This window comes from Heteronotia binoei, chromosome 18 (assembly GCF_032191835.1).
Source record: "Heteronotia binoei isolate CCM8104 ecotype False Entrance Well chromosome 18, APGP_CSIRO_Hbin_v1, whole genome shotgun sequence".
NCBI lineage: Eukaryota > Metazoa > Chordata > Lepidosauria > Squamata > Gekkonidae > Heteronotia > Heteronotia binoei.
This window is the reverse complement of record NC_083240.1, coordinates 6,240,758-6,256,009: the sequence shown is the minus strand read 5'-3', so window position 1 is coordinate 6,256,009 and position 15,252 is coordinate 6,240,758. Positions and strand designations below refer to the sequence as shown.

The following is a 15,252-nucleotide window of genomic DNA, read 5'->3' as shown; positions in this document are numbered from 1 at the left end:
ATATAAACCCAATATCATCATCTTCTTCTATCTTCTATTGTTATAGTTTGCCATTAGGAAAAAAGGAATACATTAAAATATAGTTGAAAATGGGTTAGTATAGGCAGGGCTTTTTTTGTAGAAAAAGCCCAGCAGGAACTCATTTGCATGTTAGGCCACACCCCCTGATGTCACCATTGTTTAACGTAGGGCTTTTTTGTAGGAAAAACCCAGCAGGAATATATTTACATACTAGGGCACACCCCCTGACACTAAGCCAGCCGGAACTGCGTTCCTGTTCAAAAAGAGCCCTGAGTATATGTAATAAAGAAGCTGCACTGAGTTATTACCGCAGCCTTCCAAGCCTCCTCTCGAGTAGTCCCATTCCCCGCCCAAGTCAGCGTGCCCGGCAGGATCACAGCCTTACAAAGAAACCCCGCCCCTGCCATCCGAACGCACCAATGGGCGCCCACCTCTCTCCCTTCTTCGAACCAGAAAAAGGGCTCCATTCACAAAAAAAACCCCTCAAACGGCCAGCCCCGCTAGCCCCTCCCCCTTCCCCCGCCAGCCCCGCCCCCTTCGCGAAGTCATCCTCCTTGCCCGGCAGGATCGCACGCGCCTCCGCCACACCCCCTCGCGTCGGCGGGGAGCCAATGGCGCGCGGCGGAACTCCGTGACGTCAGCGGCAGCGCCCCCCCTCGCGGCCGGCCGGCGCGCCTCGTGGTTGGCCGGCGCCGCACGTGGAGCTGGGAGCCGGCGTCGCGTGACCCGGGGTGGCTGGGCGGGCGCAGGCGCAGTGAGGCGCGCTTCTCTTTCTCGCCCCATTCGCGGCGAGGGTGGCCGAGGAGGCGAGTCGGGAGGCGCTCGTGGGAACGCGGCCAGCCGGGGCGGGGATGGCCGGGACGGCGCAGGAGAAGAACACGCTGCTGCACCTCTTGGCCGGAGGGTGAGCACCCCTCAACCCCCCCGTCCCCCCCCCTCAGCCCCGGCTCCCCCCTTCCCCCTCCAGCCCGCTTTTGACCAAGTCTGCCTTTCTTAGTCCCCAGCATCCCTCTATCCATCCATCCATCCATCTGTCAATCATCTGTCTATCATGTATCTATCATTTGTCCTATCTATCTATCATCTATCTATCATGTATCTGTCTATCATCTATCTATCATCTGTCTTATCTATCATGTATCTGTCTATCATCTATCTATCATCTGTCCTATCTATCTATCTATCATCTATCTATCATGTATCTTTCTATCATCTATCTATCATCTGTCTTATCTATCTATCATGTATCTATCATTTATCTATCATCTGTCCTATCTATCTATCATCTATCTATCATGTATCTTTCTATCATCTATCTATCATCTGTCTTATCTATCTATCATGTATCTGTCTATCATTTATCTATCATCTGTCCTATCTATCTATCTATCATGTATCTGTCTATCATCTATCTATCATCTGTCTTATCTATCTATCATGTATCTGTCTATCATCTATCTATCATCTGTCCTATCTATCTATCTATCATCTATCTATCATGTATCTTTCTATCATCTATCTATCATCTGTCTTATCTATCTATCATGTATCTGTCTATCATTTATCTATCATCTGTCCTATCTATCTATCTATCTATCTATCTATCTATCTATCTATCTATCTATCTATCTATCTATCTATCTATCTATCATGTATCTGTCTATCATCTATCTATCATCTGTCTTATCTATCTATCATGTATCTTTCTATCATATATCTGTCTATCATCTATCTATCATGTATCTATCATCTATCTATAATTTATAATTTATCTATCATGTATCTATCTATCATCTGTCATCTATCTATCATCTATCTATCATCTACCTACCTACTGGTGTGTATATATAGGTGTATAGATATGTGTGTGTGATGGATAGATAGATAGATAGATAGATAGATAGATAGATAGATAGATAGATAGATAGATTTATTTAGGTATATCTATACTCTACCTTTCTTAACTTTCTTTTCTTAAGTATTATAAGTACATGTCTACTATGTGTGTGTATATGTATAAGTATGTATATACCGTATGTGTGTGTATATATAAGATAGCTAGATAGTTAGATGTATGTATGTATATAGATAGATGTGTGTGTGTGTACAGAGAGAGAGAGAGAGGTATATTTTTGTTGTTGTTCAGTCGCACTGTGATATTGAATGGTTTGCCTTGGATACAGACCGAAATCATTCTGTCATTTTTGAGATTGTATCCATTACTGCTTTCCTCACTCTCTTAACTTTGAAAGGCCACACCATTTCTTCTACGGGACTCTTGCCCACAATAATAGATGTTGAGATCCTCTGAGTTAAATTCACCCACTCCTGTCCATTTTAGTTCGCTGATTCCCAAGATGTCGATGTCCAGTCTTGCCATCTCTTGTTTGACTACATCCAGCTTACTTTGATTCATAGATCTTACATTCCACGTTCCAATGCAGTATATAGTACATATAGTACTATAGGTGTATATACGTGTGTGTGTGTATAGCTAGCTAGATGTATGTATGTATATAGATAGATGTGTGTGTGTGTAGAGAGAGAGAGGTATATAGGTATATATGTGTGTGTATGTATAGATAGATATAGTTATGTATCCTATAATAGGGGTGGTCAAACTTGCTTAATGTGAAAGCCACATAGAATAAACGTCTGATGTTTGAAAGCAGGAAGGAAGGCAAATAGATGGGAAAAGGGTGGAGAGAAGTAGAGGTGGAAAGAAAGTGATTTTAAATGCATTCTCCAAGCTGGCTTGGCTTGGGGAAGTGATTTAAAGAGAGAAATGCCTTCTCCAAGCTGGCTGACAGGGAGATGGGGACTTCAAGAGCCACACGATATGTGTAAAAGAATCACATGTGGCTCCCGAGCCGCAGTTTGGCCACCCCTACCCTATGAGGTAGAGCAGTATTATCCTTGTAAAGGTGAAGGAATGAAGTATACCATCTGTCACTCCCTGTGATTGTCTTTTCCTCTTCCTCCTCCCTGCTCTCTGCCTTTCTCATCCATCTTTTCTTATGTATTATAAGAAGATATCTAGATAGATATATAGGGCTTTATTCTGGGGGGACCCAGTGGAACTGAGTTCTGAAACCTCTTTGTGGAAACAAAATTCTCAAAAAATGTTTAAAAGTCTACGAAGGGCAACTGTGTGTTTCTCCTTCATTTCCCTCTTGAAAGTTCCAGCACCTCTTTTCCAGAAAAAAAAGCCCTGTCTGTGTGTGTGTAAAAATATATGTACCCCATAAGGTAGAGCAGTGTTATTATCCCTGTAAAGGTGAAAGATCAAGGTATACCTAAGGTGAGCTTATGAGTTGAGCGCATGGTTGAGGTAAGATTCATCTCGTCTCTGTAGCTCCACTTCTGAGCTATTACACTGCTGTCCTTTTTTCTTGTCTCACTCTGCCTTCTCTGTCCCCTTCTACAAATATCTTTCTTTCCTCCCCCCCTTTCTATTTATCCCTTCTTTCATTTTTCTCTCCATTCATCTGTTTCTTTGTACACATTTTCCTCCATTTGTCTCCCTCTCATCACTCTTTTCTCAGTCTTCCCCACCCCTTTTAATCCCTTTTCTTTTGTTTCTGTTTAATTCTTTTTCTTTCTTTATGCGACTAGCAAGGTGGATAGGCATGTTAGTCTGTCTGGAGCAGCAGAAAAGAGCAAGAGCCCAGTAGCACCTTAAAGGCTAACAAAATTTGTGGCAGGGCGTGAACGTTTGTGTATCGCTGCTCCCTACTTTAGATACAGTGACTCACAAAAGGGAGGGACGGTGGCTCAGTGGTAGAGCATCTGCTTAGGAAGCAGAAGGTCCCAAGTTCAATCCCTGGCATCTCCAAAAAAGGGTCCAGGCAAATAGGTGTGAAAAACCTCAGTTTGAGACCCTGGAGAGCCGCTGCCAGTCTGAGAAGACAATACTGACTTTGATGGACCAAGGGTCTGATTCAGTAGAAGGCAGCTTCATATGTCCATATGTTCAAAGCTCCTATGCTGCCATAAATGTTGTTAGTCTTTAAGGTTCTAACTGGACCCGTGTTCTTTTCTGTGTGCAGTTTGGCAAGCATACCCAGTTATAGTCTGTACAATGGCCCTATAAGGTAGAACGGTATCATTATCCCTGTAAAGGTAAAAGAGTGACAATCAGTGAAAAATGCCTAGGGTAAGCTCATGAGGTGAGCTCAAGGTTGAGGTACGATGAATCTTGTCTCTGTAGCTCAATTTCTGAGCTATTATACTGCCATCAATTCTGTTTTCTCAGTGATTTGTGGGTTCCATTTATCCCCCTCGACATACTTCTTAGTGCCTTCTCTTTTTGCCTTCTGTAGCTGTACAATGGAAGCTTCTATGTACAGAGGCTGTCTATATTTCCATTGCTGAAAATACAAAGGTGAAAAGGAGTGTGTGTGTGTGTGGGGGGGGGGCTTGGCGCCCTGCTGGTGAATAGGCAATTTCAGGCAGCTGTCAAAAGAAAAACACCACAGGGGGAAAACCATTTTCCTCTGACCCCAGGAAACCTTCCTTTCTGTTCTTCATTTCCCTATTATTAGGTTTCCTTTCAGGGTAGGAGGGAAGGTGGTTTCGGCAATGCACATTACTGACTTGTGAAATTTGCCTCCTTAATCCGGCAATAATGATCACCTCTGAAATTGCATTTCAAATGTTTTGCATACGTGTTTCGGAATAAGCTTTCCAACAACCCGGAAAGGTTTAACTCCCATGCTATTAGATGTTGCAAAGACTGGGGATTTGTATCGTTTTTCTTTTGTAATGAGATGGATCAGATTAATCAAGGGTGGGTCTGTGGAAGCCTATGCATTCCCACGCATGCTTCGTTTACCGCCTGAGAGGGGTCCAGGCGGGCAGCCGTGTTGGTCTGAAGCAGCAACGTTTGAGTCCAGCGGCATCTTGAAGTCCAGCAAAGTTTTTTTTCCATATCTTGAAGAAAACTTTGTTTGTTTTGCGGTATTGATTGGGAGTGCAAACTTCTGGATTGGTGCTCGCGTCTCCGTGGAGCAGAAATCCACCTGTTTTGGAGCAATGTGGGTGTGTGGGGGGGTGATAGAGAAAGCCATCAATTGTGAGTAAGGGCCCGCTCATTCACGCTTTGTGTCTTGAGAGAGTTTTGAGTATATGCAACTTTGTAAGCGCTCCAAGGGCATCGTTTTCTCCTGTGTTTATTGGCAGTGTTTGCTTGGGAGTGAAAACTGGTTTTCAGCTGGCGCGCACGCATGTGCGTGTATGTGTGTTTAAACTGCTTCTTTTCGAAAGTTGGCATTTCCGTCAGGACTCGGAACTTCCATTTCAGCGTTTATAAAAACCGGGCATACGAGAAACCAAAAGCGCTGAATCGTGCCGTGCCGTTTCCTTTGCTCCTCTTCTGAGACTTGGCACAAATGTGTTTTGCTTTGGGCAATTTGCAAAAATAAAAGGAACTCCTCTCTTTGCTTACCCCCCCCCCCCCCCAATCCTCTGATCTTTGGCACGCTTGATTTCCCTCAACTGTATAAAGATGATTTTGCTGAAAACAAAACAGACTGCCGTGTTCTTAAATTGTCGAGGTCGAGGATGTGTGTTTGTTTGGGGACAGTTGTCAGGCAGAGAGACTGAAAGGACACCTCTGGGAAGAAGTCTTGCATCAGGGGAAAGTCAGGCGGAACGAGAAAGCAGCGTGTGCATCCTTGATTTCTGCGTCTGTGGCTGACGCAAGACGTCTTCTTCGTAACCGGACTCCCTTTCTTGAGAAGTGCAGACAGCTGACTGACGTAGAACTTGCTTGCAAGTAAATAGATTTAGTTTCAGACTGGGTGTCCCTTGAATGGGCGGGTGCTGTGCTGCCCAAACAGAGGCAGGGATCCAACGATGGCCAGGTGCAAGGAGGGTAGTAGAATGGAGGGTCTGGTTCACACATGCTGGAGAATGCCGGGATGGTGGGGGGGGGAGAGGGAGGGAATGTGCTGCCCTATTGCAGTGGGGAAGGGGGGGAAATCACATTTTTGGAATGTTCCCCTCGGTTTGAAAACTCCCCGCAAGAAGAAAACGGGCTCTACAAATGCAAAGAGGAGTGAGAACTTTACTCTCTCTGCTGTTAGTTCTTTTGTTGTAGAGTTTCCCTTTTAGCGCAAGCCATAGGGTTGTCAGCTCCAGGTTGGGAAATTCCTGGAGATTTGGGGATGGAACCTAGGAAGGAAGGAAAGGGTTTGGGGAGGGAGGGGCCTCAGCAGGGTATAATGCCACACAGTCACCTCCCAAAGCAGGCGTTTTCTGCAGGGAAATTGATTTCTGTGGCCAAGTGCAAAGTAAAGCACATTGGGGCCAAGAATCCCAGCTACAAATACAAGTTGATGGGGTGTGAACTGGCAGAGACTGACCAAGAGAGAGATCTTGGGGTCGTGGTAGATAACTCACTGAAAATGTCAAGACAGTGTGCGATTGCAATACAAAAAAGCCAACGCCATGCTGGGAATTATTAGGAAGGGAATTGAAAACAAATCAGCCAGTATCATAGTGCCCCTGTATAAATCGATGGTTCGGTCTCATTTGTGGGATCTTAACCAGTTCCATAGGGCTTGTAAAACCGCCCTCTTCCAACGTGCCTTTTAAGGTGGAATCTTGGCAATGATATCAAACCATCTTTATATATGTACTGAAACTGTAGCACCATTAATTTATACCGGTTTTAAATTATTTATTTAACTTAAATTCACGAATTTGTATTTTAACTGTATTTTATTGTATTAATTGTATTTTATTGTTATATCATGGTATATGTACCATGTCTTGTAAGCCGCTCTGAGCCTGCCTCGGCGCGGAGGGCAGGATATAAATAACAATTTATTATTCTTCTTATTAATACTGTGTACAATTCTAGTCACTGCACCTCAAAAAGGATATTATAGCATTGGAAAAAGTCCAGAAAAGGGCAACTAGAATGATTAAAGGTTTGGAACACTTCCCCTATGAGGAAAGGTTAAAACCCTTGGGGCTCTTTAGCTTGGAGAAACGTCGACTGCGGGGTGACATGATAGAGGTTTACAAGATTATGCATGGGATGGAGAAAGTAGAGAAAGAAATACTTTTCTCCCTTTCTCACAATACAAGAACTCGTGGGCATTCGATGAAATTGCTGAGCAGTCGGGTTAGAACGGATAAAAGGAAGTACTTCTTCACCCCAAGGGTGATTAACATGTGGAATTCACTGCAACAGGAGGTGGCGGCGGCTACAAGCATAGACAGCTTTAAGAGGCGATTGGATAAAAATATGGAGCAGAGGTCCATCAGTGGCTATTAGCCACAGTATATATATGTGTGTGTATTGGCCACTGTGTGACACAGAGTGTTGGACTGGATGGGCTGTTGGCCTGATCCAGCATGGCTTCTCTTATGTTCTGTTTTCTGGCCAGCAGTTATAATTCCAGTGATCTCTGGGCCCCACTTGGAAGTTGGTAACTTTAGCACCAGGGCGTTCAGAGCCAGTTCCCACAGCTGAGTGGTGGAATTCAGTGGTCCCTTCTCGCAGCTGATGGTTGTTTCGTCTCACTCTCCGGAATGCGTGAACCCCAAGTAAAACGGCCTACAGCACCCCAAAGTGTTCTAAGCCAGTATTCTGCATGATTTCAGCTGGAGGTTTCCATTTTTTGTGTGTGTCTTGTTACTTGTGCAGCTGCTTAAGTTTCAGCTGGATAGCAGTACTTCCCAGATTGTTCAGGACTGGTTATTGCTCAGAATACAGACAGGTGGTAGACTTAACACCCCCCCCTTTTATGTTAACATCCAGCCTGGCAAAAGAGTTCTGGAGGTCCCTAAATTTTTCTGCAAGAAGTGGCCGGGGGGGGGGGGGGGCGGAATTGCAACGATTGCACATTCTGGGTGTGTGTTTTTAAAAATGAAACCTTTTCTCTTCCTGTATCCTGTGTAGAGGCTTCTAGCCCTGTTATCTTTTCAGAGGCTTCCTTTCAAAATTGAATTCGCTTCTTTTCTCCCCCCCCCCCCCAAAAAAAATGTGGGTTTGCTTAATATGGAGAGGAATGGTTGTTATTACTTTTTGCAGTGACTAGTTAGTTAAAGAACTCTGCTGTTTTAGCTTTGCTATCCAAAGGTTCCTTGATGAGCTTAAAGGCTTACTTCTCACCTCCCTTACATAATGCTGCAGCTTGCAGATGGAAGAGCGAATGAAGGCACTTTTCTCCTTGGCTGGATCTTGACTGTGGGCTGCAGTGAACTGGAGGGCAGGTCCCAAACCTCTGCTGTCCTTCTGCTCCAGCTTTGCCGAATTCTTCTCTTTCTTGCAACGAGCAGTGGAAAACACCAGCTGTGGCTGAACCTCCCCCAAAATCTGAGCACGCCATTTTTCAAACTCCTTGAACTGCAGCTTGGCTCCGTTACAAGGAACTGTCTGAAGCAATTTCCCTGAAAACTTCTTTTCCGGAGTGCTTGGGGCTTGGCCAAAGCGCGTACCGCATGGCAGATGATTCTGTGTCAGAGTGGGGTCACAGAGTTGCCCTCTCGGGGTTGGGAAATCCCAGGTGATTTTGGAGGGGGGATCTGAGGAGGGCAGGGTTCGGGGAGGGGGAAGGAACTTTAGCGGGGTGTCATGCCATAGAGTCCACCCTCCAGAGCAGTCTTGTTCTCCAGGGGAACTGATCTTTGCAGGCCTCAGTTTCAGCAGGAGCTCACAGGAGTGCAGCTCCGGAACCTTTCTGATGGTTCCCTCTTTTCCTCCCCACCTACCTTGTCAATTGAATAGGAAGAAGAAGATATTGGATTTATATCCCGCCCTCCACTCCAAAGAGTCTCAGAGCAGCTCACAATCTCCTTTCCCTTCCTCCCCACAACAGACACCCTGTGAGGTGGGTGGAGCTGGAAAGGGCTCTTATAGCAGTTGCCCTTCCAAGGACAACCTCTGCCAGAGCTCTGGCTGACCCAAGGCCATTCCAGCAGCTGCAAGTGGAGGAGTGGGGAATCAAACCCGGTTCTCCCAGATAAGAGTCCGCACACTTAACCACTACACCAAACTGGCTCTCCAGGAGACGCAGCTGCGTAACAATCCCTGGATTAGGAGAGCGGGCAGCCAGCCAGTCATCAGGGCTTTGCCATCAGCTCTCATTAACCCCTGGAGAAGCCCACGCCACCCTTTCTCCACTTCTTATGTGATTTTGGACAGCGGGAGGCTTGCTGGTCTATGTGTGTGGGGGGGAGCTGTGACCCAGGAGAGCCTCAGGCAAGCGACGCCTGCTTGGGCTGGCTGGATCTCTAGCTAGCCCAAGCAGGCCTCGCTTGCCCGGGGCTCTTTTTTCTCGCATCAGGTTACTTTTGGCTGGGGGCGGTGACATATGCTAATGAGCTCTGCCACCTATTTTTCTACAAAACGACCCCTGGATCTTTGTAGTCTGGAGAGCAGCTGTAATTCCAGGAGATCTCCAGACCTCACCTGGAGATTAAAATGGTCATAAAAATTGCTGCAATAGCGCCAATTAGAACTCAGTTATTCAAGAACAATTATGTGCTTTAAGCAAATGTTGTAATATATTCTTTCACCTGTATAGTTCAGAAAACATTCATACAGTCATACAGCTCATGCAGTATTATATCCAATTTCCCCCCCCAATTTTTTTTTAATTTTTATTTATATCCCGCCCTCCCCGCCGAGGCAGGCTCAGGGCGGCTAAAAAAGGTACAAGAGCATACATAAGTGCAAAATATACACCAACGCCACATAATTTTATAGGTTCGTAAAATCCCCCCAAATGCACAAAGTTTGTTCTGAATTCACAAAGTTCAACCATAAAGTTCACACAAGATTTACGGATATTAGTCTCATTGCAGTACACCTTCCTCAGTGACCCCTTCAGGAATCAGTAGGTAATTAATGCCCAGCAATTTGATGTGAAATTCTGCATTTTTTGTGCCATAGAATGGATTATTCCACAACAGAGGCACCATTACTCAGAAGCATGACTAAAGCATCAATTTCCATTTCCATTGCAAAACGGGTAGGGAATGTGAGACGTTTTAGCTTGAATAATAAAACACTCTTCTTCGTTTGCACCGTTGTCTTTTTGTCTCTTTTAAGAGAAATCTAAGCGGTGGTGCGGCCCTTCTTTTATCCTGGAAAACTTGAGAGAGAAGCTCTCCTTTGAGGGCCTCCCGTGGGCAAAACAGAACCTCCATGGCCAGTGGTAGTCTACCTCTGTGATTTTTTTTTTTCTGAGTGGGCTTTTAGAGTCTGGTTGGCTGCTGTGAGAAACTGATGCTGTATTGGTCTGATCTAGCAGGACACCTTTGTACAATTATGGAAGCCTTGTGACTGGGGGCGTGGGGAGCTATGTCTGGTTCCTGGGTGCAGCCAGGCATGGAGTTTTTTAGGATTCTAGGCAACCAGCGAATAGGGAGCTTCCTGTATTGCGGAAATGGCAACTGAAACTCAAGCAGTGAAGGATGATGGGTTCTTGTTTATCAAGCAGAGAGCTTTTCAGCCCAGTCTCCATGGAGAGAGAAACAGCTAATGGCCAGCATGCTCTCAGCTCTTCTCCCCCACCCCAAGTTCAATAAGAATTGCATCAGGCAGAAGGCCCGCTTAACTCAGCATTCACTTTCTGCCAAACTCCCGTCCAGATGGTTGGCGTTAAAGAGAAGCCCATCTGCACTGTTTGCGTTCAGCATCTCCTGTTTAGAGGTATACTGGCTTTGTACATGGAAGTTCCATTCTTGTTCTTTAGGCTAAAAACTTTCCACATTAGCCCTCGGTGTCTGTTCTAGGCCGCTTTGAGTGTGGAAGTTCTGTTTAACTGTCGGGGCTAAATAACCAACTGACAAGCCCGAATTCTTTCTCTGGGCCCTTTCTTTTAGAGAGCAGGTCTGACCACTGTTATTCACACCCCAGTGCTAGATTACTGTAAGGCACGCTACACGGGGCTGCCCTTGTAGATGTCTTGATGAGTCAAGGTTGACTCAGCCTTCCATCCTTCTGAGGTCGGTAAAATGAGTCCCCAGCTTGTTGATTGGGGTGGGTGGGAAGTGTAGAGATACTGTTCTATCTCTAAGAGAAGCCATGCTGGATCAGGCCAGTGGCCCTTCCAGTCCAATACTCCGTGTCACACAGCGGCCAAAACCCAGATGCTGTCAGCAAGGCACTTCCGTTTTAGTAATCCGTGCTGGATTTTTGGGGTTTCCTCTGTTCCCTTTGGATGAAATCCCTTTTGAAGGGTTGGTGTAAGAAAGCCGATGTGCTGCTTTCCATGATCTACTATGATTTCATTGCATTTTTACCGTGGGCTCGCTGCTGTTTTTACTGTGTGTGAATTTAAACTCTCCGCTCGCGTCTTGTTCCAGGGTTTGTGTGATACGTTGCTGTTGGGTTAGCTGCTTGGGGTCCTTTAATGGAAAAGTGGGGTAGCGAGCTCTTTAATCCTAGCCCAGCAAGGGTTTTTGGAATCTGCAGGGAGGTTAAAGGTCAGGCCCGTCCTCCTGGGCACGAGCTTAAACATTAATCTGTCTCAATTGCGGGATGTTTTATGTGTTGTTAGTATCATTTTCCAGGGTTATCAAGCTCTTGAGACACTTTTTCCCATACCCTCACCCTCCAGCAACATTTAAAAAAAAAAAGATCTGCCAGATGATAGTTTTTGTTGGTGAACACGAGTTGTGCCTTCCCACGTCTCTCCCAGTCTTTTGTCTCCCACACTGGTCTGTATAACGATCACAGCTCTTTTCGTTATTATTGGATACTTTGCTTACTGATTCCTTTGGCACTTTGGACAGCTGTTTGTAATGAGGAAGAGGCAAAATATTTCAAAAAAGCAGAATAAGCCTTTTAAACAATGGTAGGATTGTGTGAGGCACAGTTTTAAAGCCATCCAGCATTTTGTTTCAGGCTGATTTCCTTAATTTAAAATTTAAGGGGTAAAATTGCACATTGTCGTACGAGTAGGTAGAAATTCCATCCTTTTGAATGGTCCTGAACGCTCTTCACCTTGTGTCATTCTTTGGCCTTGAGCAACGAAAGGCTGGAGCACGTTCCCTAGAAAAAAAGAGAAGAAGAAGAAGATATTAGATTTATATCCTGCCCTCCACTCTGAAGAGTCTCAGAGCGGCTCACAATCTCCTTTACCTTCCTCCCCGACAACAGACACCCTGTGAGGTAGATGAAGATATTGGATTTATATCCCGTCCTCCACTCCGAAGAGTCTCAGAGCGGCTCACAATCTCCTTTACCTTGCTCCCCCACAACAGACACCCTGTGAGGTGGGTGGGGCTGGAGGGGGCTCTCCCAGCAGCTGCCCTTTCAAGGACAACCTCTGCCAGAGCTATGGCTGACCCAAGGCCATGCCAGCAGGTGCAAGTGGAGGAGCGGGGAATCGAACCCGGTTCTCCCAGATAAGAGTCCGCACACTTAACCGCTACACCAAACTGGCTCTCCACTAAAAAGTTTGGGATTTTAAAATTTCAACAAAAAAATGTTTTTGTCCCTAACTCTTCAACTTGTTCTTTGGAAGGCGCTTCAGCCCATGACTTGCCCCTGTGGAGTACCTTCACGGCTCAGTTTGTAGCAAGAGCTCCTTTGCATATTAGGCCACACCCCCTTGATGTAGCCAATCCTCCAAGAACTTACAGGGCTGTTATTACAGGGCCTACAGTAAGCCCTTGGAGGATTGGCTGCATCAAGGGGTGTGTGGCCTAATATGCAAAGGACCTCCTGCTACAAAATGAGCCCTGGGTACCTTATCCCAGCTCTGACAGCCTTTTTGAGGTAGAATAGCAAGAATTCTTATACTCTGGGAATCTTGTGGGCCAGTAAGGTGCTGATGGGCTCAGATCTAAGAATCTTGTAGAACATTTCTAACCCACGTGTACCACAGATCTGCAAAGAAGCAAGTGCAGAATCAGCCGGGAGGATGCTTGTGTTGTCCAACCGGTTTGTACCTGCCCGTTGGAGGGCTGTTTGGTCTAAATCAAAGCGGACAGCGAGGAGTTGTTAATGTTGACGGTGCGGTTATTAACGCTCGGGTGCCCACCAGAGGAACGGCCTGCTGTGTTCTGGGATCGCCTGGGGAAGCACAATGCATAAGAGGGCAAGCCGTTAGTGTCTCCTCTCCCTCCACCCCCACTTCGTTCTGATCTTGGGCCAGTCCCACGCTCTCAGCCTGACCTACCTCACAGGGTTAAAATGGAGGCCGGGAGAATGTTGCAAGCTGCTTTGGATCTCTGTTGGGGAGAAAGGTGGGGTATACAAGAAGTAAAAGAACAGAGGTCCATGAGTGGCTATTAGCCACAAGGCGCAAAGTGTTAAAGCTGCAGTACTGCCGTCCTAAGCTCTGCTCGTGACCTGAGTTCGATCCCCTGTGGAAGCTGGATTTTCAGGTAGCCAGCTTGAGGTTGACTCAGCCATCCATCCTTCCGAGGTCGGTAAAATGAGTCCCCAGCTTGCTGGGAGGAAAGTGAAGATGACTGGGGAAGGCAATGGCAAACCACCCTGTAAAAAAGTCTGCCGTGAAAACATTCTGAAAGCAACGTCACCCCAGAGTCGGAAACAACTGGTGCTTGCACAGGGGACCTTTCCTTTCCTTTCTATAAATGGAAGACTCTGTCTGGGGCAGTGATGCTCTGTCTTCTTGGTGCTTGTGGGGGTAGCAGTGGGAGGGCTTCTGACCCCACTGGTTGACCTAATGGCACCTGTGTTTTGGCCTCTGTGTGATGCAGAATGCTGAACTGGATGATCCAATATGACTTCTCTTATGTACGGATGTCTGAGGCAGTGATGCTCTATATTCTCGGCGCTTGTGGGGGCAAAAGTGGGAAGGCTTCTGGAGTTCCGGCCACTCTGATGGCACCTGGGTTTTGGTCACTGTGGAACACAGCATGTCGGACTGGATGGGTCACTGGCATGAACCAGCATGGCTTCTCATATGTTTTTACGTCTGTGGCAGTGATGCTCTATATTCTTGGTGCTTGTGGAGCAACAGTGGGAGGGCTGCTGGAGTTCTGGTCCCACTGGAGGACCTCCTGATGGCCCCTGGGTTTTGGCCACTGCGTGACACAGAGCCCGATCCAACATGGCTTCTTAAATAAATAAATACGTATGGAGATTTGCTAAGGGTCAGGACAAACTGGCTTCTCTTCCCGCCCCCAGTGGGCACATCCAGCTGCCTTATGCTGAATCAGGTTGTCAGTCCATCTAGCTTCACATCATCCGCTCTGACTGGCAGCAGCTCTCCAGGGTCTCGGGCAGAGGTTTTTTCCCATCACCTACGCCCTGGTACTTGTAACCTGGAGATGCCGGGGATTGACCCTGGGACCTCTTATATGCCAAGAAGATACTCTACCAATGTTCTGGGGCCCTTGCCCAAGAACACATGGATGTTCTGTCATCCACTCTCTCATTCCTGATTATCTGAAGCTACCTTATATCAAGGGTGGCCCAACTTGGTGTCCTTTCCTGCAGTGGCAGCCGCACTCCAGCCTCTGGGGCAGAGAAAAGCCTTTCCTAGCATGCACAAGCCAAGATCCTTTTACCTAGAGAATGGCAGGGACTGAACCTGGGACCTTCTGCATGCAAAGCACACTTTTGTTCTTCAGTCGCACAGTCGAGTCCGACTCCTTGCGACCCCATGGACCAAGTCACGCCAGGCCCTCCTGTCTTCCACCATCCTCCGAAGTCTGCTCAAATTCGTGTTTGTTACATCAGTAACGCTGTCCAGCCATCTTATCTTTTGCCGTCCCCTTCTTCTTTTGCCTTCTGTCTTTCCCACCATCAGGATCTTCTACAGGGAGTGCTCCCTTCTCATTTGGTGGCCAAAGTAGCTTCAGCAGCTGACCTTCCAGGGAACAGTCAGGGTTGATTCCCCTTAGGATTGACTGATTGGATCTTCTTGCAGTCCAAGAGACTCTCAAGAGTCTTTTCCAGCACCACAACTCGAAAGCATCCAGCTTGGTGTAAAGTGAGCAGACTCTTATCTAGGAGAACCAGGTTTGATTCCCCCACTCCTCCACTTGCACCTGCTGGAATGGCCTTGGGCCAGCCATAGCTCTGGCAGAGGTTGTCCTTGAAAGGGCAGCTGCTGTGAGAGCCCTCTCAGCCCCACCCACCTCACAGGGTGTCCGTTGTGGGGGAGGAAGGTAAAGGAGATTGTGAGCTGCTCTGAGACTCTTGAGTGGAGGACGGAATATAAATCCAATGTCGTCGTCTTCTGCGCTCGGCCTTCCTTATGGTCCAGCTCTCCCAGCCATACATTACTACTG

General features: G+C 46.6%; 1 protein-coding gene across 1 annotated transcript in view; it reads left to right on the top strand.

Moving 5' to 3' along the window:
* Nucleotides 1-777: 777 nt before the first annotated feature.
* Nucleotides 778-15,252, top strand: part of SLC25A33 (solute carrier family 25 member 33) — a 46,278-nt gene continuing 31,803 nt past the window's right edge. Inside the window, exon 1 of the mRNA XM_060259398.1 lies at nt 778-925. Within this exon, the coding sequence (XP_060115381.1) occupies nt 873-925 (53 nt within the window). The 5' untranslated portion in view covers nt 778-872. The remainder of the gene's footprint in view (nt 926-15,252) is intronic.